Source organism: Bombyx mandarina, chromosome 25, assembly GCF_030267445.1.
Source record: "Bombyx mandarina strain Sakado chromosome 25, ASM3026744v2".
Lineage (NCBI taxonomy): Eukaryota > Metazoa > Arthropoda > Insecta > Lepidoptera > Bombycidae > Bombyx > Bombyx mandarina.
In genome coordinates, this window is record NC_143231.1 from 11,781,916 (window position 1) to 11,809,834 (window position 27,919).

General features: G+C 41.5%; 1 protein-coding gene and 1 long non-coding RNA gene across 2 annotated transcripts; both read right to left on the reverse strand.

The window, feature by feature from the left end:
* Window positions 1–1,749: 1,749 nt before the first annotated feature.
* Window positions 1,750–27,390, reverse strand: CPSF2 (cleavage and polyadenylation specificity factor subunit 2). Its single transcript, XM_028175498.2, has 13 exons — window positions 27,065–27,390; window positions 25,896–26,161; window positions 21,707–21,952; window positions 20,537–20,724; window positions 19,187–19,410; window positions 17,344–17,493; window positions 14,772–14,970; window positions 14,205–14,295; window positions 12,891–13,077; window positions 6,369–6,459; window positions 4,456–4,579; window positions 3,018–3,193; window positions 1,750–1,924 (listed from the first exon to the last, which is right to left on the reverse strand). Exons 1-13 carry the CDS (start codon window positions 27,211–27,213, stop codon window positions 1,832–1,834), a joined length of 2,184 nt encoding a protein of 727 aa, XP_028031299.2. The 5' UTR covers window positions 27,214–27,390; the 3' UTR covers window positions 1,750–1,831.
* Window positions 10,378–11,448, reverse strand: LOC149499898 (uncharacterized). The gene is made up of 2 exons (XR_016325366.1): window positions 11,311–11,448; window positions 10,378–10,451 (listed from the first exon to the last, which is right to left on the reverse strand). It is a non-coding gene; the product is annotated as an uncharacterized LOC149499898 (long non-coding RNA).
* Window positions 27,391–27,919: the final 529 nt, after the last annotated feature.

Here is a 27,919-nt window from a genome sequence, read left to right on the forward strand (position 1 = left end):
ATCTGTTATTATGTACGTTGTTGGTCTGCGATCACATGAATGTTTATCAATGGGATACTTTCTTTTTTTTTTCAATTATATTAATAAGATATTATGTCGATGCCGCGATTCTTCATTTGCACGGAACAAAAGTGACAAAATAGGAGTCATCTATCACTCCTGGGTTAAAAATGCTTTGTTATATATTAAGATTATTTTCAAATTAAATTTTCACTATGTTTTAAGAATTTTCTAATGTATTTTTGGCGCACCACATGTAAAGACATGTTTTTTGTGCTAAAAATACAGAAAATGATTTAATAAATATGTGGAATTCGGATAGATAAAAATATGAAACATAAAAAAAAAATTGCATTTTAATGTTAATGAGGTTTGCATTTTAATGTTAACTAACCGACCGGTCTGACTTCAAGTTTTTTCTTTACCAAAATTTTCCGAATGATGACAAAAGAATGTAATTTCATTTTTATTTATATATATATGCATAATATATGCTCTGGACTGCGTGTTATCAAAGAATAACATCGCAGCGCGCACACGATATTCTTATGCTCAACAAGTCCCTTCCCGCGGTAGGACCGCTTTGTTTACGTGAAACTGACCGCGATCAATGGCGTATTTGTCTTATTTTTTTTATAAAAAAAGGTAATCTTTTGTTTAATTTATGATGTTCTGATTTTAGTGAGTAGAGCACGTTTTAATCGAAAAGCGTCGATGTTCGTTTTTGGGCAGCTAATCTGCTTGTCAATGATCGACCGCAGCCATTTTGACTGACATTGAATTTATGTTATGTTTTTAGCATTCAATTTAAGAGTAATCTCGGATCAAATGTTAGTTGTAGAGCGAGTGCCCTGTGTCTTAGTTTCGTATTTATAATGTCGAAAAGAAAATAAAAAAATGTACCTAAACTTTTTTCCTTTACATAATGTTATTATTGTATGTGAACCGGTAACGGAATAATGTGAAATAAAAATATATGAAACTGATGGTTTTTTTTTTGTTCTTTACAATGTCGTATAGTTGTGGAGTTTAAGAGCACTCTCACTGCGAGTTGTCCGAGACAATAATAACAAATTAACGGAAATAAGCTAATAAACAAATAATTGCTAAAAGACAATCAGCCAAAATCACGCACCAAAAAATAAGATTTAATGTTGTTTATTCTGCGCAATAGAGAACTACATTGCATCTTCCACAGATAATACACAATATACATTTTCTCTAACTTCACTATTTCCAGTCTTAGATGTCAGACCTCCCTTTAATAATAATTATTTTTTGAATCATATGTAGCTATACTTGAGACCTTCGAACTTATATCTCGAGGTGGGTGGCGCATTTACGTTGTAGATGTCTATGGGCTCCAGTAACCACTTAACACCAGGTGGGCTGTGAGCACGTCCACCCATATAAGCAACAAAAAAAAATTTTTTTTTAAAGTCATAAACGGAAAAAAAAACGAATGCCGTTATATACATTTGAATATAGAACACTTAGATTTCTCAAACAGTATCGTTTCGTAACACCCTGTATATCTGTTGCGCAATCTCGATTCTCGTAAAACCTATTAAATTATAAGTTAGATTTCGGAATGTATAAGCTAACAGCTTGAGACATAAATTTACAACCTTGTTCGATCACTTATATTACAAGATATAATTTGTACGATTTCCTATTGCATAATAAAATAAAGAAAAAAAAACCAAATTTATTGCCAGAATGCGAATATAAGAAGAAAAAAAATACAAGTTTAAGAGTGAAAATTATTTGCTAAATTGTTTTATTTACAAAATAAATGTATGTGACATTAAAATTGATTTATACTATATATTCAGACTATAGCGAATTGTTCGTACAAGAGCTCTCGCACTTTGTAATACTCTTCAGACAGGACTCCTTCTAAAGAAACTTGGCCGTTTTCCATCTGTGAAAGGAAAAGTACAAATTACCACTGAAACTATAACCCACAAATGATTAAAAAATAAAAATTAGATTTTTCCTAATTTAATAAGTTTTTGCCTTGTGGACTGAATTAATGGAGATTTGCGGTGGCTTGTTCGATGATAAGCGGTTACCGGAGCCCGTAGTTATTACTGCCTTAATAATACCTAATGATAAGGTATCACAATTTATTGCTGGTTTGATTAACTATAAAATGTAAGTAGCATAAATATGTATGAAGTCTTCATGGCCTAAAGGATAAAACGCGGGGTGTACTTTGTATTGAGCGATGCGACCGTGCCGGTGTTCGAACCCTGGCAGGCAGGTACCAATTTTGCTGATGAAATACGTACTTAACATATTATTATGTTCACGAATGACTTTTACGGTGAAAGAAATAACATCGTTTAATAAAATTCAAAACCCGCAAACATTCTAATTGGCTTAATTACCGGTGGTAGGATCTCTTGTGAGTCCGCGCGGGTAGGTACCACCGCCCTGCCTATTTCTGCCGTGAAGCAGTAATGCGTTTTGGTTTGAAGTGCGGGGCAGCCGTTGTAACTATACTTGAGACGGATTATCCGTAAGGTAAATTAGGCACGTGCCTAGGGGCGTGTAGGCACAAGGGGCGCGCGAGCTCAGAATTTTTAAATAAATAAAGAAAATAACATATCGACGATTAAGAACGAAATGCTGATTTATTATCTAAATTGATGATACAACGTCATCGTAATTGCAAAAACAACTAGTTAAAACTTACAGTATTATGATGGCCATTTATGGCCGGTACAGGGGCGCCGATAAAGTGATTGCCTAGGGCGTCCTGGACCTTTAATCCACCACTGCTTGAGACCTTAGAACTTATATCTCCAATTACGTTGTAGATATCTATGGGATAGAACAGACAAGGCTGTATGGGCTTAGATCCCCTTGCCTTTCTTAATAAGGAAAAATTGTACCAAACAAAAAAATCTATGGGCTTCGGTAATCATTTAACAGCAGGTCGGTCATGAGCTCATCATCAAATAAGGCTTGTGCGCGTATGTATTGCGTGTATGTAGTGTGGGTGCGGGTACCCTGCGCACGGCGAGCGTCCCGGAGCAGCAGGTGAGCGTGCCGGCGCCGAGGTCGGGCTGCAGGCCGGCGCGGGCGAGGGCGGCGCGCAGCTCGTGCAGCCGCACCGTGTTCACGAACGCAGCCGCGCGCGCCCGCCCCGCGCCCGCCTCCAGCGACACCGCGCCGCCGCCCTCCTCTGCGACAACAACAACACTTTATACTAAGTGTGAAGGGTAGAGGCAAGGAGAACCGTCTCTATGTGTAAAAAATATCTGTTAAAATCTGCTACGTAATAGTGGCGCTACAGTAGCAACCGGGTAAATTTTAAATATTTATTTTCTATTTTTCAGTTGAATTTTATATAAAGCGTGTTTTTTAGTTTTTTTAACCTATTATTTATTATTCATTTTTTAGTTGAATTTCAATTATTTCAATTTTTTTTAAAATATTGAATTGTCGTCGATCCTCGATAAATCTACAAAGTATGAATGAAATCTGGCCGTTTAAAGTGGGTCAAAATCGCGTGTTAAGGAGTCAGTTACAAACATACATACAAGTGAATCTAATATAAAGCGTGTAAAAAAGCGCTGAAAATCATTAGAATAAGATAGAGAAATAAAAAAAGACGAAAAAATTAAGCACTACAAAATCCCAAAAAGTATTTTATTTAAAGCTGATAAGAAAATACAATCGATGTCTCCACGTTTTATCACAGCAATAGTTTTAGGTTATATTGACGAAATTAGTTTGGACTACGTAAACATGTGCTCAAATCATATCATACTCTGTGCCTATACTAGCGCCATTCTGGAGGATTTTTGAACTGTTATTTAAGCTTCTCCCATATGAGACGGTACTCCTACCCTCCATAATACTTAGTTAAGGTAATAGCTTCATAGACTAGCAACCCAGATCATTGTGGTTTATAGACATTTTGTGGGTAGTCATTACAAAATACAAGATATTTGACAGGGACTTTTTGGCGGCAACGCGAGGAGTGAAGTTGTGCGATTTGTTTTATTTTCTCTATTTAGTGTTTCTTCAGGTTTACATGTTTAATAACGGTGGTTTATTAACTGTTTAATATCTGTGAAAGTGCACAAATGTGGGAAAATAAAACAAAGCCGCTGGACGTAACTTCTCGGGATCCCCCAAAAAGTCCACTGAAAAAATCTCAGTTACGGAGATTATCTTTCATCGCATATCATCTCATTTAATTTAATTTCATAATATCATTTTTCGTATAAAAAGTTTTCATTAAAATTAACATAAAACTTGACCTAAAGGCCTTAGTTACCGGGTCATAAAAAACTTCAAGTAGTAACTGTCACTGTACGTGTCGGAGCACGTTCAGTGCGTACGCACTTACAAAGTTGTTGCATGACAGAGGTAGGAGCTATTACAGAACATAAGACGTTTGACATAATCTTGGTTGGTGCTAATGACAGTGTCAGTTACCGGGGGCGGCGTCGCTCTCCCGGGCGTGCGTGCGCGGCGCCACGACGGCGGACAGCCAGGCCAGCTCGGCGTCCCCGGCCTGCCGCCACACCAGGCCCCGCATCAGCCCGTCCGTCAGTTTCACCTTCGATCATACACATTCACATCTATACTAATATACTAACTCTACCAATTTCTTAAAAATGAGAATTTTTTTTTTTATTGCTTAGATGGGTGGACGAGCTCACAGCCCACCTGGTGTTAAGTGGAACCCATAGACATCTACAACGTAAATGCGCACCCACCTTGAGATATAAGTTCTAAGTTCTAAGTATAGTTACAACGGCTGCCCCACCCTTCAAATCGAAACGAATTACTGCTTCACGGCCGAAATAGGCAGGGTGGTGGTACCTACCCGTGGGACTTTCAAGAGGTCCTACCACCAGTAAATCTAAATTAAAATAAGACGTGACTTAAAGGTCTTAGTTACCAGGTCATAAAATCCCTTAAAAAAAAGGTTTTACCTTATCTAAACTAATTTAAAAATCTACAGTGGTTTTGACGGATGTTCCGTTATAACTATTGAACCATGCATCCGATCGACTTGTAACTTGGTATCCTTGTAGAAAATACATGTACTTAATGGATAGGTTAATATTTATATAAGTGTTGGACTCCCTAATAATAATGACAATAAATAATAATGTTAATTTTAGATGCCCAGCGAAGCGGGCGAATATGGCTAGTCTTTAATAAGCATTCGCACCGAGAATTCCCACATCCCGTGCCTCAATTAAAGTCGTCAACAACTAGACAATTTATATTGGTGGTAGGACCTCTTGTGAGTCCGCACGGGTAGGTACCACCACCCAGCCTACTTCTGCCGTGAAGCAGTAATGTGTTTCAGTTTGAAGGGTGGGGCAGCCGTTGTGACTATACTGAGACCTTAGAACTATATCTCAGGGTGTATGGCGCATTTACGTTGTAGATGTCTATGGGCTCCAGTAACCACTTAACACCAGGTGGGCTGTGAGCTCGTCCACACATCTTAACAACAACGGCTGCCCCACCCTTCAAACCGAAACACATTACTGCTCACAAGAGGTCCTACCACCAGTAATTACGCAAATTATAATTTTGCGGGTTTGATTTTTATTGCACGATGTTATTCCTTCACCGTGGAAGTCAATCGTGAACATTTGTTGAGTACGTATTTCATTAGAAAAATTGGTACCCGCCAGCGAGATTCGAACACCGGTGCATCGCTCGATACGAATGCACCGGACGTCTTATCCTTTAGGCCACGACGACTTCACGACCTTAGAACGGATGTCTCAAGGTGGGCGGCGCATTTACGTTGTAGATGTATTTGTGCTCCAGTAACCACTTAACAGTAGTAGGCTATGAGCTCGTCCACCCATATAAGCAATAAAAAAAAAGTGAGCCGTCACGGGACGCCTGGCAGATGTGAAACATCGACATTATTTTGTAAAAGTAATATGCAGAAAAGAACAGATTGTGATAGGAACTAAATATGACATAATGATAAAATAAAACATTCCGAAAAAATAATTCGTTTTCAAGTAAAACACAGGTTATGTGTACTGTAGTAAGCAACACTGTGTACACTACGGAGTATACAGTATAGGTATCCGAGCTCAGTGTAGCGAGAGAGATGGCTTAACGCCGGGTCCACTGGGAGAGAATCGCACAGTCGATTGCGCATGGCGACGCGTCGCCACACCGTACACACTACTGCATGTAGACTGTATATATATACCATCATATAGAATCGCCAGAAATCGGTTTTACGTGCAGATATAGATGTTTCACATCAAAAGAAAAAAGAAAAATATAACTAACGTTTTTATATTCGAGCTTATTACAGTAAAGGCGGTTCAGTTGTTGTTGTTAATGTGTAGTTCTGTTGGTACCTGATAGATGTGTGACTCTGTCGTGGCGTCGACGGTTTCCCCGACGGACGGTAAGAACACCTTTTCGATTCCTTCAGACTCACAATGTTTTCTGTAACAAAAATAGTCAATTGTCTCTAGGGCGGACAGTGAAGAGTTCGTGGCCTTACGGTCAAGAAACAGTCCGCGCTGGATTTACACTAGGAGCGGTCGGGGCAAGTGCCCAGGGCGGTAAAATTTTTTATGTAATAAAAATTTACAATTGTTACAAAATAAAAAAAAATTATTTATGTTTTTGGAATATATTATAACATATAATAAAGTTTCTGCAATAAATTAGTTTTTCTCCTACCTACGCCGAAAGTTCGGTTTACCTCCAGCTGTACAGGGAAGAAAGTCTAACTTTTCCTCCCGCTCTACAGGGAAGAAAGTCTAACTTTTCCTCCCGCTCTACAGGGAAGAAAGTCTAACTTTTCCTCCCGCTCTACAGGGAAGAAAGTCTAACTTTTCCTCCCGCTCTACAGGGAAGAAAGTCTAACTTTTCCTCCCGCTGTACAGGGAAGAAAGTCTAACTTTTCCTCCCGCTCTACAGGGAAGAAAGTCTAACTTTTCCTCCCGCTCTACAGGGAAGAAAGTCTAACTTTTCCTCCCGCTCTACAGGGAAGAAAGTCTAACTTTTCCTCCCGCTCTACAGGGAAGAAAGTCTAACTTTTCCTCCCGCTCTACAGGGAAGAAAGTCTAACTTTTCCTCCCGCTCTACAGGGAAGAAAGTCTAACTTTTCCTCCCGCTCTACAGGGAAGAAAGTCTAACTTTTCCTCCCGCTCTACAGGGAAGAAAGTCTAACTTTTCCTCCCGCTCTACAGGGAAGAAAGTCTAACTTTTCCTCCCGCTGTACAGGGAAGAAAGTCTAACTTTTCCTCCCGCTCTACAGGGAAGAAAGTCTAACTTTTCCTCCCGCTCTACAGGGAAGAAAGTCTAACTTTTCCTCCCGCTCTACAGGGAAGAAAGTCTAACTTTTCCTCCCGCTCTACAGGGAAGAAAGTCTAACTTTTCCTCCCGCTCTACAGGGAAGAAAGTCTAACTTTTCCTCCCGCTCTACAGGGAAGAAAGTCTAACTTTTCCTCCCGCTGTACAGGGAAGAAAGTCTAACTTTTCCTCCCGCTCTACAGGGAAGAAAGTCTAACTTTTCCTCCCGCTGTACAGGGGAGAAAGTCTAACTTTTCCTCCCGCTCTACAGGGAAGAAAGTCTAACTTTTCCTCCCGCTGTACAGGGAAGAAAGTCTAACTTTTCCTCCCGCTCTACAGGGAAGAAAGTCTAACTTTTCCTCCCGCTCTACAGGGAAGAAAGTCTAACTTTTCCTCCCGCTCTACAGGGAAGAAAGTCTAACTTTTCCTCCCGCTGTATAGAGAAGAAAGTGCAACTTTTTCCCTGGGTACAAGTGCGCATGCGCGTTAGTGTCTACGTCTGCTCTCACGCACCTAAAATTCTCCGCGATTTTTGTGTTCGGGTAATTTGCAATATTGTATTTAGTGTAAAAGTAAAATAAACAAAAAGCAATAAAATTTTATAGTGAAGTATTGATGTGCCTTTGGAAAACATACAGCATTGTATTATGAAGAAGCAGTGTGTACTTAGCTTAAATTCCTTGTCTATGTCCAACCATAGACAGTCAATTTAGTTCCATCTTTAGCCGCTAGGTGCTGCCAGCAAGTATAAAGGAAGCGCAGCCATCTTTGATCTTCATAGCGTTGTGTACTTTCGTACTGTGAAGTCGCAAATCCACAAATATTTATTCGACTTCTTATTAATTGCAAAAAATATTTATTTTGTGTTTCTATGAGTGTTATTTTGCAATCATTACGAGTATTATTTACCAATCCTATCATCGGACGCCATGAATCACGCGTCATCTGTTGGAGGTGATGTTGAGTCAAGCTCCATAATTTCCGAGAGGGAAGATGTCCAGGCGAGACGCGATGGAGACGCCTCGCGTTCGAACAGCTCGTCAAGCGAAAAAGAACAAAAGGAGTCTCTGCGTAAGAAACGACGGGATTCAAAGGTAACGGTCGATCTTCGAATCGGCTCGTTATCCCACCAGGTCAGTGACGTTGTAAATCTAATAATGCATCAACTGTGTGTAACAATTGAATGTAACGAAAATTGTTGTAAACAAATTGATCTCGTCAATACGGAAAATTTGACAAAAACACAACAGATTTAAACTAATAATCTTTGTAACATAATTACTGAAAACTTTGGCAAATCGTCGTACAAGTAAAAGCGTATTAAATTGTATGCGGAAAAAAGGGCCGTATGGATAAAAATAAGACGTCAAAGTTTAATTTCCGTGATCTCTAACAAAGTAGAGTGCTAGCTTACCTACACGACTTAATCTTGTTTCACCAAGACAAATAAACGTTTTTGTTCCCATAGCATGCTCGGTCGCGGAGACCTTGCGTATATAGGGAAATCAAATGTTAACGTACCTACGCGACTTTCTCTTGGTCCTTGAAGACAAATACACCTTTTTGCTTCCATAGCATGCTCGGTCGCGGAGACATTGCGTGCAAAGTCGAAGTGCTAGCTTACCTACACGACTTGATCTTGTTTCACCAAGACAAATAAACTTTTTTGCTCCCATAGCATGCTCGGTCGCGAAGACCTTACTTACATAGGGAAGTCAAATGTTAACCTACCTACGCGACTTTCTCTTGGTCCATGAAGACAAATACACCTTTTTTGCTTGCATAGCATGCTCAGTCACGGAAACATTGCGTGCAAAGGGATGTTGAGTGTTATCCCACCTGCGCAAGTCCCTCCTGGTCCATCAAAAGAAGTCCAAGTTGAGTCTTCAGGCCACATAAGCTGTGAAGCTCTTTGATTATTTGGGCTGCCAAGTCAGCCTTACAAAAAATCAATTAGTACACTGGTTCAAGAGATGACATGGCTAGGGATTCGATGAAAAATTGCGAGAAATAAAGTGGCCACTCAACAACATTCTAGCTCAAACTCTGACGGAATTATATCACTCTATGTTAACTTGCAAATTTTCTTGCGAAGTTTCAAGAAAAAACACCCCCGTAAAAAACAGGCCATCCTGCATGTGTTAACAATTAAATGCAGTGCTGACGCGGAGCCACATGTCAAACATTGCCGATACACAAAACCAACCATTTCCTGGCAACGGAAGCTTCGGACATGTGTACGGGTTACAAATGCAGTGCTGACGCAGAGCCACATGTCAAACATTGCCGAGACACAAAACCAACCATTTCCTGGCAACGGAAGCTTCGGATATGGGTAGGGGTTACAATTAGACAAAATATTAACGTCCTGTCTATGGTCAGCTCAACAACTGAAACGGCTCAACCACAAAAGAGCTATTTGCAATGGTAGTGACAATCAAAATGAATCTGAAAGTATTTCACTAGCGGTTGACCTTTCGATTTTTAAACTAAGCGATAAGTTCAAGATAACTGTCAGCTTATAATCTCTCGGGGAGATACAACATCGTAGCGATAGGCTATCACGAGGAAATCAACCTGCGAAATGGCACTTTTTACCACAAGTGACCACAAAAGTTTTTCGAAAGTGGGGTCATCCGGATATAAACCCATTCGCCGACCAAGATTGGATACCTTCAGCAGACCGTAGAGGATGCAACTAGCATGGAGAATTCCTCCTCTCAACCTTTTCCCCAGAATACTGACTCACTTCAACAGTGTCTAGGGAACCTACCTGGTAGTGTTTCCAGACTGAGCGAAAGCATTTGGGTTTCCAAGCCCTCAGATCCCGAACGCTAGATAACTCGCACGAAATCCAAAACCTGCCTCCTCCACAGGGTTAACATTAACCCTGAAAGCTTAGAAACGGGGGGGGGGGGTTGTACAAATAATAGACTGGTCTACACAGGAGAAGATTTATTGAAAATTAGCTGGTGTCAATCCACTTTGCCAGCATACTTACCAGCAACTAGAATATGGTGCTACAGTTTTAAAATTGATCCTAAGTCTGCAGATGTTGCCAAATTCTGTTTTCTTTTCCAAAAAGAAAATTTTGCCTGTAAAACAATCCTTCTGCATAAAGCAGCGCTGTCGACTTTCTGTGGACAACATACATGTAGGACAGCAAACATTCTCAAGCTCTCTAATAAAAATTGCTATTCTAAAAAAGCCATCGGAATAACTAAACATAATTCAACTACTTATTACAACTTTACTAAGTATAGTCCCATTCACATGAGATCCGAGAATAGTTCTAAATTGGTTTTCTTCAAACCCAGCCACCAGATCACGCCTCAAGGTAGCTTGAAGGACACCAACAACCATGTTGCTGGCTACTGGACGCAGAGTTAATAACCTTACTTTGCTCAACATTTCTAAAGACAGTTTCTTTGATAACAGAGAAAAACATCTTTCTGATACCAGTCTTTGGGTCTAAAATTGAAATCCATTTTCGTCAATAATCTGCATAGGTGCTTTCTAAACATGAAACTAAAGACACGCCCAGTAAGATTCGTAAGGACTTTTTTCTAACTATGTGTGTTGTCTTAAAAGCGGCATACCGTACTGTAAGTGGAAACTGGTCTTCGTTCAACCTTACGAGGTAGTGGCATCAACCCATCTCTAAGAAGTTGTAGATCAGCAGTAGCCTCTGAGATGGATTGATAATGAACCAATGGACGAAATACTTTCTAGAGGCAATTGCAAATCATCCAAACGCTTACAATAATTATTGCCGAATAATAGAGCTTCCTAAAGATCCTCACGATTCTTTTTTTTCAAAACATTTACTCATCATGTACTCATGTTGTATATACACCATTTATACAATTTATACATTTTCTTGTATATACAAGATAAAATGTTTATTACAAACTTATAAATATTTTTTTATTATTGAATTAACATGAAAGTTTTATGAACATTATCATTGCGCTTCATAATTTTATTATAGCTTACCTATTTCATCATAGCGTTGTGCTTAATAATTTCACCAGCAGATAACAAACACGTCTTCATAATACAATGCTGTATGTTTTCCAAAGGCACATCAATATTACGGTTTTACATAACAATAAAACCGATATTATGTGCCGAGAAGGAAAACATACAGCATTACAGGAAGTTCTTCCTGGTGAAGACTATGAAGATCAAAGATGGCTGCGCTTCCTTTATACTTGCTGGCAGCACCTAGCGGCTAAAGATGGAACTAAATTGACTGTCTATGGTTGGACATAGACAAGGAATTTAAGCTAAGTACACACTGCTTCTTCATAATACAATGCTGTATGTTTTCCTTCTCGGCACATAATATCGGTTTTATTGTTATGTAAAACCGTAATATTAAACAAAGATGAGTTCATCAGACAGTTCTTATTCAATTAGTAGTAGTTTATTTAAAAATTAAAAAACAGTTAAATTGTTTTTTTTATGCGACGGGTTCGACGAGAATTATGACCGGTGCTTGAGGTACCTAAAAGCACTAATTAATTGGTTTCTAACTTAAGTTTTAATTGTTTCCCATTCGCGGTGTTGTTCAGCGCCATCGATAGACCTGAAGTCTGCAGGTGGGATGGTAGGAGCAAATAAATCTGTCGAACCCTTCGTCCTAAGCGATGGGTTTGACAAGGACGGTGATCGGTGCTTGTGGTACTAAAAGCACCATTAATGGATGTGAGTGTTCATCCAATAATCATCATCATCTCAGCCTCTCCACTGTTCACTGTTGAACATCGGCCTCTCCAATCGACCTCCAGTGCGGCTGGTCCATTGCCTCCTGCATCCAACGTGACCCAGCGATCCTCACCAGGTCGTCGATACCATTCCACATAGCGTTTGTCAGTACATGATCTCCACTCAAAAGTTTTTTTTCCGAATTTCGTCCAATAGTAATCGAAATTTATAAATTATTAAAAATTATGAAAAATCACAATAAATGACATTATGTTTTATCCATTTTCATATTAAAAGAAAACAAAAATGAATATTTAAAAAAAAAAATGTTATTAATAGTACTGTTCACAGAGAAAGAAACTTTTATTATTTATACTTATATTTTAAGATATTGTATTATAGTTCATGTAATAAAAATACTATTTACTTTGCTTATTGAACCACATAGATGATTGAGCCAATTCGCTAGGACTGAGCTAGGGTTGTGTATTTACCTGAGTTCTAACACACAACAAAGTGGATATGGAACTATTGGAAAAAATATATCACTACATAGTATAAAACAAAGTCGCTTTCTCTGTCCCGATATCCCTATGTATGCTTAAATCTTTAAAACTACGAAACGGATTTTGATGCGGTTTATTGTAATAGATAGAGTGATTGAAGAGGAAGGTTTATATGTAAAATAACATCCATTAAATAGTGGATAAATCAATAATAAATTACAGTTTCCCTTGTAGGCAGACGAGCATACGGCCCACCGGATGGTGAGTGGTTACCATCGCCCATGGACGTCAGCAATACCAGTTGCAGAGCCAAGCCGCTGCCTACTGAATCAGTTGAACTCGGTGAGTTTGAATACTAACTTGAGGGTGTGCAGCGCCGCCTCGCTGGCCCGGAGCCCCACCACGGCCCAGGGCTTGGTCTGCGACACGACCCTCAGCAGAGATTCCCCGTCGCAGCGCCCCTCCAGCTCGATGTACTCCACGTGCGCCTTCACGTGTACTTGCCGCACCGAGGACACGCACTTGCTCGGGACCTCCGACATTTCCTCTGCGAACACGCGACCTTTTTTATTCCCCTACCTAAGCTGATAGCCTTGAGAGGCTATATCAGCGTCGCCTTAACTAGTAGGTGAGCTCACGGGGCTCAAACCTGAGGACGTTGCTAACACGAACCCTAGCAAGAGCCGTGCTTCGCAGAATCTACCACCGGATCGGAAACGCGACCCACTGAGAAGATCCGGCGAGAAACTCAGTGGGCCGAACACGCGACCTTACACTATCTGTTATTTTATATCTATTTGGTGAGAATTTCCCATATCCGGTGCCTTGATCAAAGTAGCCAACAACTAGACAATATAACTAACGTTTTAATACGGTTTTATTATTAGCTTCAAACATATATATACGTTAGTATGTAACGGAATCTTTGAACATGATTTTGACCCCCTTCAAAACGTCGGATTAACTCGAAATTTAGTATACTTATTAAGGACCGATGACAATACAATATTAAAAAAGAGAAAATTGAAAATCAACTAAAAAATGAAAAATAAATAATAGTTTAAAAATACTGTTTTTTTACTGCTTAGATGGGTGGAGCTCACAGCCCACCTAGTGTTAAGTGGTTACTGGAGCCCATAGACATCAACGACGTAAATGCGCCACCCACCTTGAGATATAAGTTCTAAGGTCTCAGTATAGTTACAACGGCTGCCCCGCCCTTCAAACCGAAACACATTACTGCTTCACTGCAGAAACAGTAATGCGGTCATCTAAGCAATAAAAAAAAAAAATAGGCAGGGCGGTGGTACCTACCCGAGCTGACTCACAAGACGTCCTACCACCAGTAATACTTAGTTTGTAACTAAGTGCTCATTATTTTTGTATGGTATAAAGAGAGAGCTTTATTATTATTACGTGTCGTGTACATTGACCCTGAATTCAATTTGTTATAGGTTGCGGGGTTAGTTATACTATCGCAGACTTTGTATTTTATTTATATTGTTTTTATGGGCTCTGCAGATATATGAGCATACGGTCCAATTGGTGGTGAGTGGTTACCGTCGTCCATGGACATCAGCAACGCCAGTGGCAGAGCCAAGCCACTGCCTACCGTTAAGTACTATAAGTCTCGTTTGAAGAAGGCATGTCATTATTTATGTACATTTCACTCACCATCTTGTTCCTGTTTGATGGGGGCAGTGGGGGGCACGTCCCGGATCTCCCCTTCGGCGTCCACTATCTCGGCAAGTCTGTAGTCTTCTGGCTACAATACACCAATACAAACTATTAAATCACTCAATTTAATAGCTTAATTTCTTTAGGTGCTTAGAAGTGTAATAAGCTTATACGGGTTGGAACTCAATTTTTATAATTATTTGTGAAAATGCATCCATTTGAAATAGAGTAAGTAGTCTGTAGTTTTGACTGGTAGTAGGACGTATTGTGAGTCCGCGCGGGTGGGTACCACTACCCCGCCTACTTCTGCCGTGAAGCAGTAATGCGTTTCGGTTTGAAGGGTGGGGCAGCCGTTGTACTGTAAAAACTGAGACCTTAGAACTCAGATCTTAAAATAGGTGGCGGCATTTACGTTGTACATGTCCAGGGGCTCTGGTAACCACTTAACATTAGGTCAGCCGTGAGCTCGTCCACACATCTAAGCAATAAAAAAATAAAAAGTCTATTGTTGTTGAGTCTAGTGACCCTGGCACTCGCGGACTGCTGGGTACGGAGGAGGAGTACCTTAATGATCTCTCCGTAGTCATCAGCTCTGGTCCGCTCCTCGTGGAAGGGGTAGATGGCGTGGTGCCGCTTGTTGGACTTGAAGCAGCCGCCCAGCCTGGTCTCCAGGCGCACGGGGATGTCGTGTCTTCCGGTCACCACGCACATCTCCAGCTCGTCCTCGGAGTCAGAGTCCGACGAGATGCCGGCCACCTCCTCCCTGGAACATCGACCCCTTGCTGGTACTACAGAACTATTGAGGAGCTCTCAGTTCTGCTGGTGTCAGCAGGTTACCAGAGCGCATCAAGGAGACGACATGGCTGCGGTTCTCCGCCGCGACCGCGAGGTCCGAGTGATAGATGTTCCTTTGAATTGTTATTCCTGTTCGCTTTCTGTAACTATACTGAGACCTTAGAACTTATATCTCAAGGTGGGTGGCGCAAGTGTACGTGCGCGAAAGTTCACCTGCGGCTATATTCAGACTCGCCAAGTTACGTCGGTCGTATTGTAATGAGCGATTTAGTGGGCAACTTCATTCTGTTAATTTTGTGTCACGGTGCGCGCGCATCGTAAAAATTCACTCTCATCAATTTTTCATAACGCGCCTAAAGAAGTATAACTTCAAAAAACGATTTTAAAGGAGAAACCCGAAATCCATACAAACTTGGGCCTGGCGTTACAGTGCTAGAATTTGGGCATAGATTACAATACCTTAGAAGGTTTCATGAGCCCAATTTTCAGGTCTCCCAGCAATGGCCAAATTGGTAAAATCAGACAAGGTTTACATTTTAGGTTATGTTTATTGTTCGAGATATTTTAATAAAAACCATATTTTTGAGGCTGTTTCCTACTAAAGATGAGTAATTTTTTACGAAACCTGTTGCAGCAACAGCTTGTTTGAAAATAAAAATGGTACCTGTTACGAGAAATCGCGCATTAGGTTGTTTACGAAAACGAACGAAAGCCAAAAATTAAAAACATCGTAATGCGAAACGCGCTGCGCACGAAACGTTTTTTTAAGGGATTTTATGACCTGGTAACTAAGACCTTTAGGTCAGTCTTATTTTAATTTTAATGAAAACTTTTTATATGTGAAAAACGATATTTATATGATAACTTTTTTATATAAAATATAAATCATTACGTGCTCCCATATTATCTCATCTCATTTCATTTCATTCTATTTCATGGCTTTTTTTATTTTATTTTTATTGCTTAGATGGGTGGACGAGCTCACAGCCCACCTGGTGTTAAGTGGTTACTGGAGCCCATAGACATCCACGACATAAATGTGCCACCCACCTTGAGATATAAGTTCTAAGGTCTCAGTAAAGTTACAACGGCTGCCCCACCCTTCAAACCGAAACGCATTACGGCTTCACGGCAGAAATAGGCGGACGGGAGGCGCGGACTCACAAGAGGTCCTACCACCAGTAAAACTATTAATGTAACTACACCATAGAAAAAGTACCAAATCGAGTTTTTCATGTTATATTTAAGATTGCCAGTTAAAAATATTTTGAATTGCCGCAGTTGCCGACATGATTTCGTGTCATAACTAAATGGCATAGTTATTTATTTCTTTTAATGATTTTTGTTAGTAGATTTTGGTGCTTTACGTTACGTTATTCAATGAGATTAAGTTTATAGTCTGGCCAGCGAATCATGGCACAACTAAATAGCGGCAATCCAAAATATCTTCAGTTGGCAACATTAAAGATAACATAACACGATTTGATACATTTGTGTTTTTCTGTGGCATAGTCACATTAATATAAAAATGCAAAACTACCCTTTCATGCTATATTTAATGTTGTCAGTTGTAGATATTTTGAATTGCCGCCATTGCAAGTAGTTGTGTCACGATTCGATGGCCATACCCTATTTACATTGATTAAAATACCTATAAAAACAATCATTTATCCTAAAACAAAAGAGTATTAATTATTTTTTACACTCGATTTCCACTCAAACGATCCTATTTTAGGGATGCTCTAATTCTAAACCGCACGTTAGTGGAGCTAGTATATTGAAATAAGTGTTGCATATGTTTACAAAGATTGTTTAAAACAAATAATTGAATTCAACTTATTTTCTACACTTGGCCATTGTCAATGAAGCTAAGATTTCAATAGGTTAATCAAGCAAAATATATTTTTTGGTACATATCCCATTCGTGTAACGCTTAGGCCCAAAATGGGGTTTCTCCTTTATTTCATTAGTCTATTTATTATTATGGTAGGTACAGGATACAAGACGCTTAGTTTATGGTATGTTCCATATTGCCCCTCTCCTGGGGACACAAGACGAACTGCGTAAGACAACCCAATCGTCGTTTGATAGTGTGGGAGGAGGCAATTTCGAAATCGAATTTGGCGAATAACATCGAAATGTTGAACTCATAACGCGCGTATTGTTAATGATTACGCTCCACGTTGGTTAAGTGAGCCCGCAATAGTCATCATAAACATTAAACAATTTGTAAATTAATAATAATTAAACAATTTGTAAATTAATAATTGTCACTATTTTTGATCGGACAGTTTACATTGCACGCCCACTGAGGGAGAGGTCCCCGCGCATCCGCACTTACCTCACGGTATTGGTGACGTTCATTCTCTGCTGCTGCAGGAACTCCTCGAGCTCGGCGCCCTCCAGCTTCACCCTCCGTCGAACCACCAGCTCGATGACGCGGTCGCCCCCGTTGTCTATCAGATCTCTGGCCAGTGTGCCGGGGGATGTTCTGAAAATCGTTTGCATATCGGCGCTTGAAAGGCAAACGTGACTAAGAGACAATAACTGCTTTGTACATAAATGATAGGCAATAACCATATTCGATGCGCAAAAAAAAATATATTTCTAGGTCTATTAAAATCATTTCAATCCTACAGCTAGATTCGTTAATATATATTTTTTTTCAGGTATTTCAGCTTTAAATTAGTCTACTGTAAACTTCACGCATTGTCGCTTAGTCACGTTTGCCTTTCAAGCGTCGATATATTTATTTATTTATAACTTTATATACTAGACAGTATAAAGGCGAACTTAATGCCATAGGCATTCTCTGACACTCTACCTTAGGGGGGTGCAGAGATGAACCTTGGTAGGTGTAGTGTGAAGGTGATATTACTTAAACATATGTGTATATATAACATACATAATATTTATAGATACAAAGACTCGTACTTAAATAAATACATATACGTGTAAAGAAAAGCCTTTGGTATTTAAAACCTTTAAAACTTAAAAAAAAAGAGTTTTCTTAGATGGAATCACTCATCTGTCTATCATTCAGTGAAGAGTGTAGTTCAGTTTTGCTTAATATTATAATACTGTTTAAAATATTAATTAAAAAAGATATTCAAGGGCTTTGAATGTTATTATCCTATTATATTACAGAAAACGCAATTAAATCTCTCATTGTTTATTCATTCTAGAGTATTCCATATCATCACATACATATTAACTTGTTGAGTCTCTATATCGGGCAAGGATTAATAAGACAAGTGTTCAGCTAAGTGACTAACGTATATTGGGATTACAACGTAACGTGCTACCGACAGCCCGACAATCTCGGGACTGACGTAGTATATGGTATGGTATAAGTAGTTATAAATATTTTATGAACAGATATGAGTAGAAGGGTTATTTTGATAATATCCCGAAAAGTACACCCACGATTTTTTACAATAAAAAAAGATGTGGTGTCATGGGACACCAGGTAGGAACGAAGTTCCTTCGGCTAATGTAGAATCGACACAATTTGCAAAAAAAACGTGCTCAATTTTATGTAGTTTTCTTGATTTTTCTCTTAAATTTTGCTGATTAGTTTTTATTTAAGTCTAGGAAAGTATTTAGGAAATTCAGTATTTTAGGAAATAATAAATTACGTAAAATAGAAAGAGAATGGATGAGAGAACGAAAAGAAAGAGGGAGAAAGAGAAAGGTATTATACACTACTCGCTTGTGTATGCGACTGTCGCGCCTGCGCACGTCTCATTTAACGGTTTTATTCCACGCACTTTTTTCCACGGATTTTTTCTTACGGTTTTACTATCACATTTTTTTCAGTTCGGTCGCGCAGCAAAATCCCTATCCCCTCCAAGCATGCCGTAAGGAATTTCGTTCCAAAATCATTTATTTTTTACACTGTTTTTAATTCAAATTTATTAAAATTAATTTTCAATTTTTTTGTTGGAATTTGTATAACAGCGTATTTTGTTAGTTTTTTAAACTATTATTTATTTTTAATTTTTTTGTTGAATTTCAATTTTTTAAATATTTTTTTTTACATTGCATTATCATCGGACCTTAATAGGTTTACCAAATTTCGAGTTAATCCGACGTTTTGAAGGGGGTCAAAATCACGTTCAGAGATTCCGTTACAAACATACGTCGGAAGCCAATAAAAGCGTATTAAAAATATTTTAGCTCACCTGGCCGTCAGCACGATCGAGTTGTGGGAGTGTGGGGCCCACTGGAGGAACAGGTCTCTGGCGAAGCCCGCCTCCAGGTCCGGGAACGAGGCTAGGACGACCTTGGGTCCCGGGGTCCTGGTGACGTCACCGGCCGAGTGACACAGCTGCACGTGTCTCAAAGCAAAGGGATTACTGCGAGCCCCTTCAAACGCCCTCGTCAGTTTGTCGCTCATCCACTCTATCTACAACAATATTTCAACTTGATAATTTTTTTAATTGCCCTTGTAGGCAGACGAGCATACGGCCCAGCTGATGGTAAGTGGTTACCGTCGCTTGTGGACGGCAGAGTCAAGCCGCTGCTTACCACTGAGTACTCTCCGCAAGCCTCGTTTGAAGAACTGGTGGTAGAACCTCTTAAGTCCGCACGGGTAGGTAGCACCACCCTGCCTATTTATGCCGTGAAGCAGTAATGCGTTTCGGTTTGATGGATGGGGCAGCCATTGTAACTATACTGAAACCTTAGAACTTATGTCTCAAGGTGGATGGCGCATTTACGTTGTAAATGTCTATGGGCTCCAGTAACCACTTAACACCAGGTGGGCTGTGAGCTCGTTCACCCATCTAAGCAATAAAAAAACAGAAGGACATTTATTTCTAATCAAATGTAGAATGTTTAGGTTACATTTGTCTTTTCAAATCAAATCAAATCAAATCAAATCAAAAAATTTTATTCAACATAAATGAAAGTACATACTTGTTGAACGTCAAAAAAACTACCGCCAATTCACAAGAACTAGCCTCCGTCCTGAGAAGAATTGGCAAAAAACTCAGCGGGCATGTCTTTTTTTTTTTTACATATGAAATTATTATTTATTTATTTTTTAATATTAGATTTTTTTTAAAATATGAATTTTTTACAATGAGTATTATAACGTAACAATTACTACAATATTGAAATGCCCGGAGCGAGCAACTCATTCCCACTTTGTGCAATCTTCTAGATAATCATTGACTTTATAGTAAGCTTTATTGCACAGATGTTCTTTAATAGTTTTCTTAAACCTATGTATATGTAGGCTCTGAACATCTTGTGGGATTTTGTTGTACAGGCGCACAGACAAACACCCGAATGAATTTCGTATCTTATGTAACCTACTCATCGGCACAACAAGCTTGTGTTTGTTCCTAGTATTTCTATTATGTATAGGAAACTCCTCAATATGTTTACGAACATACATCAAATTTTTATATTATCAAGGTTCGTTTTTATATCTATATTGCCTACACTTTTATTTTGACCAAATGATACTATTTTTGCATGCATGATAAAAAAAAACCACTATTAGATTCATCGATTAATTCACACACCTGAGATTTAGCGAACTCTACGACATTGTAACTGACGTTGGACAGGAGAAGTAACGAATAGGCCACAAGCCCAGAATCCTTGTTTCTCCACAGTTGGTCCAGCATGTGGGCCAATTCTAGGACTCGACCGGCTGTGTCTGTGCATACCAAAACGCAACCGCCTCCTCGCAGCGTTGTAAGAATTGTTGCTGTAATTCAAGATTGTACAATTTAGTATTTTCTCATGATTTCAAGGGTCGTAGACATTATTAAAACCACTATTACGGTTTTAACTGATCATCTGATTTCAGTCTAACAGATTCAACATCTTCCGTGACCACAGAAAGTGTAACCTTAACTGTATCCAAAACATTTGTACTAATATAATGATAATAATAAAAAAGCGAGATTTAATCGTAATAAGACATGTTTTAACAAAAACCGACATCAAAGAGAAAAAAAAGATATTCCAAAACAAATTAATATACACTAAAAACAATAATCATTGAAATCGGTTGGCGTGATATTGAGTTATTTAGTTATTCATCGATTTGTCGCGCACATACTTAATACAAATTTAAGACTTATATGGTTTTCTCACGGATATCATTATCAGAACTGGACTAAATTGAAATGGGACCACACGGGAAGCGTCAGCTTTCTAATAAAAAAAGAATCATCAAAATCGATGCACCCAGTCAAAAGTTATGAGGTAACAAACATAAAAAAAACATACGGTCGAATTGAGAACCTCCTCCTTTTTTGAAGTCGGTTAAAGTCGGAAATAGTTTTAATTATAAAAAAAAGGGTTGGTAATATAATAGCTCTGAGAAAAAAAAAGTAAATTAAAACAACCCTGAAATTGAAGTAAAGCATCAGGATCTTAGTTTTGCTACTGGAGATGATGTAAATCATAATTGGACCTGCTGAGGTATCCAGAAATAAGTATACATATCATAGATTTAAGCCCTCACATTACCACAGTATAGTAAATTTTCAAAATTTACCTGTAGTTACATCCCTAACTGCTAGGTGGTGGGTGTGATTTCCACATAGGATAGATATTCGTGTGATGAACAGGGTTGTCATATAAGTGTACCAGACAACTTATCTATTAGATCCTAGTTTTATGTGTTGTAAACTATTACTAGTAAATCCGAAGACGTAACATTTATATGTATATTCACTAACTCATCAATTTTTCATCTCTCAGTCTTCTCCTCTGTTGCACGTAATCAGCATTCATAGCTCCCAACAGCATCAGAGAGGGTCTCATCAGTCTTTCGATGTCACATCCATTCAGATGTCTCTCTTTCTTGTGGTTGAAGTCAGGCGCATAGACAATATCTTCCTCGCCGGGGGCGGATATGCGCCATATTGTTCCACCAAGGGAATGGCCAGCTGGGAGTGGTGTAATGCGGAGACCTAGACCTTTTCCTAGGAAAAGCAAATTGAGTTCAGAAATTAAATGAAAGAATTGATTTTTATGAGTATTGAGTCTTTAGCACCTTAGAGAAAAAAAAAAAAATTATACTTGAGATTTAAAACAATAATCCATGTTGTACCATTCAACATGTTGTAAATCCAGCAGATGTATAGAAATGGTAGTGCAAGGTAGAGGGGGAAGAGGTCGACCAAAGAAGACATGGATGTAGTGTGTGAATGACGATATGAGAGAGAGAGAGGAGTGAGTTTTGAGATGACGGCTGATAGAAGAGAATGGAAGAGAAAAATTAGCTGTGCCGACACCACCTAGTGGAACAAGCTGGAGAAAAAAGAAGAATCCATGTTGTACTCATAGCAAGCACACTGATGAGGATGAGGACTATTCTAAAGTGCTTAAGACAATCTGAAAGTTTTTAATACTCCTATAGACTACTAGTCTGGTTGTGATTTGGTGTTCTTGCTGATTGGCTTTCTTGACTGCTTTTGTGTAGGGTGTTAAGCATAGACAAGTTAAATGAATATTTTATTGCATATATTTTATTGAATATTTATTGTATATTAAATGTTTATTGTGACCTCTCTTCTCTAAACTGGTGGCAGCACGTCTTGTGAGTCCACACAGATAGGTACCGTCATCCTGCCTATTTCTGCCGTGAGGCAGGAGTGCGTTTCAGATTGAAGGATGGGGCAGGCATTGTACTGTAAATGCGTCGCGTCTGCGATGCTTCGATGCCCCGAATCAGCGGTCGCGCTCCACGTGGTGGTGCGTATTGGTGGACGCCCGAAATCGCGCTCCTCCGAGAGGAGTGCGTGCGGGCGCGCCGCCGAAGCGCCCGCCACCGCCGTCGCCGCCTTCGCGATGCGGACTTCGCGGAGGTAGCGGCCCGCCTGCATGCCGACTGCCGTCAGAAGCAGGAGGCACTGCGGCGGGTCATCGGCGAGGCCAAGTCTCAGAGCATGAAGACGCTCCTAGAGACGCTCGACCAGGATCCCTGGGGGCGCCCGTACCAAACGGTCCGCAAGAAATTGCGGCCGTGGGCGCTCCCGGTGACAGAGCGTCTCCAGCCTCAGCAGCTGCGGGAGATTGTCTCCGGGCTGTTCCCGCGGATGGAGAGGGACTTCGAGCCCCCCTCCATGGGCGCGCCGCCACGGGGTGATGTGAGCGGTGATGCCCCTGCTGAGGTGGTCCCTCCGAGCATCTCGGAGGAGGAGATTCGTGCGGCCGTGTCGAGGATGCGGAGGAAGGACGCGGCCCCCGGCCCTGACGGTGTTCATGGTCGGGTCTGGGATTTGGCCTTCGGTGCCCTTGGGGACCGGCTCGTGCGGCTCTTTGAAGCCTGCCTCGAGTCGGGACGGTTTCCGAAACAGTGGAAGACGGGCAGACTTGTTTTGCTGAGGAAGGAGGGACGCCCTGCAGACTCACCTGCGGGGTACCGTCCAATCGTGTTGCTGGACGAGGCGGGAAAACTGCTCGAGCGAGTGGTGGCCGCCCGCATCGTCCAGCACTTGGCGGGGGTGGGTCCCGATCTGTCAACGGAGCAGTTCGGATTCAGAGAGGGCCGCTCGACCATCGACGCGGTGATGCGCGTGCGCGCCCTCTCTGATGAGGCTGTCGGCCGGGGCGGGGTTGCACTGGCGGTGTCCCTGGACATCGCCAATGCGTTCAACACCCTGCCCTGGTCGGTGATCGCAGGGGCGCTGGAGTATCACGGCGTCCCTGCGTATCTCCGTCGGCTGGTCGGGTCCTACCTCGAGGACAGGTCGGTCATGTGCACCGAGCACGGTGGGGCGGTGCTCCGCTTCCCCGTCGAGCGCGGTGTCCCACAGGGGTCGGTCCTTGGCCCTCTCTTGTGGAACATCGGCTACGACTGGGTCCTGCGGGGTGCCCTTAGCGCTCCTCTCCCGGGTCTAAGTGTAGTTTGTTACGCGGACGACACCTTGGTCGTGGCCCGGGGTAGGGACTTGCGCGAGTCTGCCCGTCTTTCCTGCGCGGGGGTGGCCTTCGTCGTCGGCAGGATCCGAAGGCTGGGTCTGGAGGTGGCGTTCGATAAATCCCAGGCCCTGTTGTTCCACGGGGCCCGGAGAGCGCCGCCTCAGGGGGCCCACCTCGTGATCGGAGGCGTTCGCGTCGAGATCGAGGCGACCGGGTTGCGGTACCTCGGCCTCGTACTGGACGGTCGTTGGAGCTTCCGTGCTCACTTCGAAAGATTGGGTCCCCGACTGATGGCAGCCGCCGGCTCGCTGAGTCGGCTGTTGCCGAACGTCGGGGGTCCCGACATGGTGGTGCGCCGCCTCTACACGGGGGTGGTGCGGTCAATGGCACTGTACGGGGCGCCCGTATGGTGCCACGCCCTGACCCGTGACAACGTCGCAGCGTTGCGACGTCCGCAGCGCGCGATTGCGGTCAGGGCGGTTCGTGGGTACCGCACCGTCTCGTTCGAGGCGGCGTGCGTGCTCGCCGGGACGCCTCCCTGGGACCTGGAAGCGGAGGCGCTTGCTGCGGATTACGCGTGGCGATGTGATCTCCGCTCCAGGGGGGAGCCGCGTCCCGGCGCGGCGGAAGTTCGAGCGCGGAAGCTTCAATCTCGGCGTGCCGTGCTCGAGGCGTGGTCTCGCCGCCTGGCGGACCCCGCCTACGGGCGACGGACCGTCGAGGCGATCCGCCCGGTCCTCTCGGACTGGGTGAATCGCGACCGCGGACGTCTCACCTTCCGAGCGACGCAGGTGCTCACGGGACACGGCTGTTTCGGTCGCTACCTGCACCTCGTCGCCCGGAGGGAGCCGACGCCGAAGTGCCACCATTGCAGTGGCTGCAACGAGGACACGGCGGAGCACACGCTCGCGTGCTGCCCCGCTTTCGCGGAGCAGCGCCGCGTCCTCGTTGCAAAAGTAGGACCGGACTTGTCGCTTCCGACCGTCGTGGCTGCGATGCTCGGCAACGATGAGTCCTGGCAGGCGATGCTCGACTTCTGCGAGTCCACCATCTCGCAGAAGGAGGCGGCGGAACGGGAGAGGGAGAACTCTTCCTCCCTCTCGGCGCCGTGCCGCCGCCGTCGAGCCGGGGGTCGGAGGAGGGCGTTTGTCCAGCTCCGGCCCCTATGAGGAGGCAGTCTCCTCCCGGTGATGGTCACGGGGCGACCTAAGGGGGCTGAGACTGCGCCGCACGCTACCGTCACTCTAGCGCGCTGGCACCAGGAGGACGGGACGACGCGTCGGCGGCTGCGGACTGCGATGCGGTCCGCATTTTCGTCGTCGCTGTCGTCGCCGAACATACTGTGGAAGAGCAACCCGGTCGGCGGTGTATCGCGTTCCGACCCGGCAGGCTGGTTCTGGCCCAGCGGGGTATCCCGGAACACCAGCGGCATCGCCCGGGCGGCCTGAAGGGCCGCCGTACCGCGGAGACTGACGTCGTTGGTCGTCGACTATCGCCTCGACGACCCGTCGGTCGGGCGTCCTCGGGGTGGCGCCGCGTGTCTGGTTGTAGTGTTGACCGCGGGAACCCCCCTACTCTGACCGGGTTTTGACCCCGGACGGAGATCGGACGCCGGGTGTAAGAGTGCAGGGGAGTCGTTTAGTGGGTGGGCCCTAAATTCCTTGGGCCCGCGGTCTGCTCTCAACACCTGCAGATCGTAGAGTCTCACATACCCGCGCGCCCCTAGGCGCGGGGACCTCGTAGGAGGTTCGGCCCTCGGCCCGGAAAAAAAAAAAAAAAAAAAAAAAAAAAGGCATTGTACTGTAAAACATTAGAACTAACTCATGTCTCAAGGTAGGTGGCACCATTTACGTTTTAGATGTCTTTGGGTTTCCGTAATCACTTAACACTAGACAGGTAAACCGTCTGATCAAGCAATAAACAAAAAAACCATGTGTATATAGCATAAATATCAAAAGCATAACAGAAACAACTGCAAATGTAAATAAATTCAGTTATTACCTTTCATTTCAATGCTCTGATTGTACTTCAACTGTACGATTCTGTCAAAAGCCATATCAACATCATCCAGTGTGAACAAATCAAACTCGGAAACATTCTTATGGGCTTGGTATAAATCGTACATGAACATCTGCCCCATTTTGTATACCGGTAGAGTTGCATATATTGGACAGCTAAGACCGAGTTTTCCAACTGCATATGGAAGAGCTCCTAAATGCAGAGGATCCGAGTGTGATATTAGTACAGCATCTATTGAATTTACATGTCTGAAATTAATAAAATGTGTTTATATCAGTACCAAAGTTTGGTTTATTATTATACACAATAGATTTATGATGAGTACATAATTAAATGAATATTTTATTATTAATATTGACTCTTTTATTTTATATAAACCTAACAGTACAATACATCTCCATGGTAAACCAAAGCAAACAATATTTGAGTAGATAGTGAACCAAAATAACTGAAATTACCACACAAACAAATTTAAAATTTCTGTACTTCTATATTTTGCAAAATTTATCTGTTTTATGCATAAACATTAAAATAGTTAATATGTATTTAATGTAAGTACTATTTCATATTCTAGTAAAATTTGTTAAAGTATAAGTTTTGTTCCTAGCAAGTGTTTTCTTTTTGTAATTGGGTGATCACTTTTTCTTCTTGCCCGCATTATGCCAATTCCGGATGTCCTTTTTTCCATTCAGCCCTATCTAATACTTTTTAGGACACCCTGTCTCATATTAAAGCCTAATTTCCTGTTTATTTTATTACAGGAGTGATATTTTTTCTATATAAATATTATATTTAGTCTTGTGTAAAGGCGGCATCTGGACTGAGAAATAAAGTTAAGTGTGTGTTTTAAGTTTATGATTGAAGAACACCAATTTCATGTGTGTAATTAGTGGCTATCGGTAGTGGTTTCAAAGCAGAACTGCGCTGTTATGGTAATCGCACCGTTGGTAGTGTTTATTTAGTACAAAAACAATGGACTGGAATCCTGGTGAGAGTTCGTCTGTAGTATTTGATATTCGGGGTCAGGGTGTGTTTGTCCGTGTTCTGTATATATTGGCGAATATATGTAGCTTGGGATCATTGTACGTTGAACGTTATTTTATATTATTGTATACTTTTTTTATTCTTCGAAACATAACCTAAAAACTAACCTTTTCAGTTCTTTAATGAAAACCATATCGAATTTCTCGTCCCATCCGCAATCGAGGAGGAATTTGAATTCATCTATTTGGAGCACATAGCACGGAGGAGTTTCCTCACCAGCACCAGATAAGCAATGTAATTTAATTATTGAAGTCATTTTGTACTATTATTTGGTAGTTTACTGCATATTATAATTATCTAATTTTGTTTTAATGCAGGTACGTTAGTGATTGTTCAATTAGAATGCCGAATGATATAACAGTATAAATACAGATATAATAGGAAAATGAATTTATAAAGACGTTTTTGTTTAGATAAACTCTTTAGCAGTATTGTTTTTTTAAGGAATTTTATGACCTGGTAACTAAAACCTTTAAGTCAAGTCTTATTTTAATATAAATTCTTATTTTTATGAAAAATGATAATATGGGGTGAAATGACATGAAGATGATGAATTTGAGACATTAATCAACTGAGATGAAATTAAATGAAATGAGATGAGATGATATGAGGTGAAATATTATAATCTCAGTAAAATGGTGGTTATTTACTACTGAGACTTTTTTAGTGTGCTTTTTGGAGAATCCCGAGAAGCTACGTCCAGCGGCTGTGTTTTTTATTCCACATTTGTGCACATTCACAGCTATTAAACAGTTAATAAGCCACCGTTATTACGTATTTAAGCCTGAAGAAGCACTAAATAGACAAAATTACTTTACTCATTCATTTATCATAGGGGATATTTTACAAAATGACAAACAGGAATACAGGAATAGTATTCTCTCTACTTATATTTAGTTTATTTATTAACGACATTCCCTGATCGCTGCTGACCCAGTTAGCCTTCTTCGCCGACAACACAA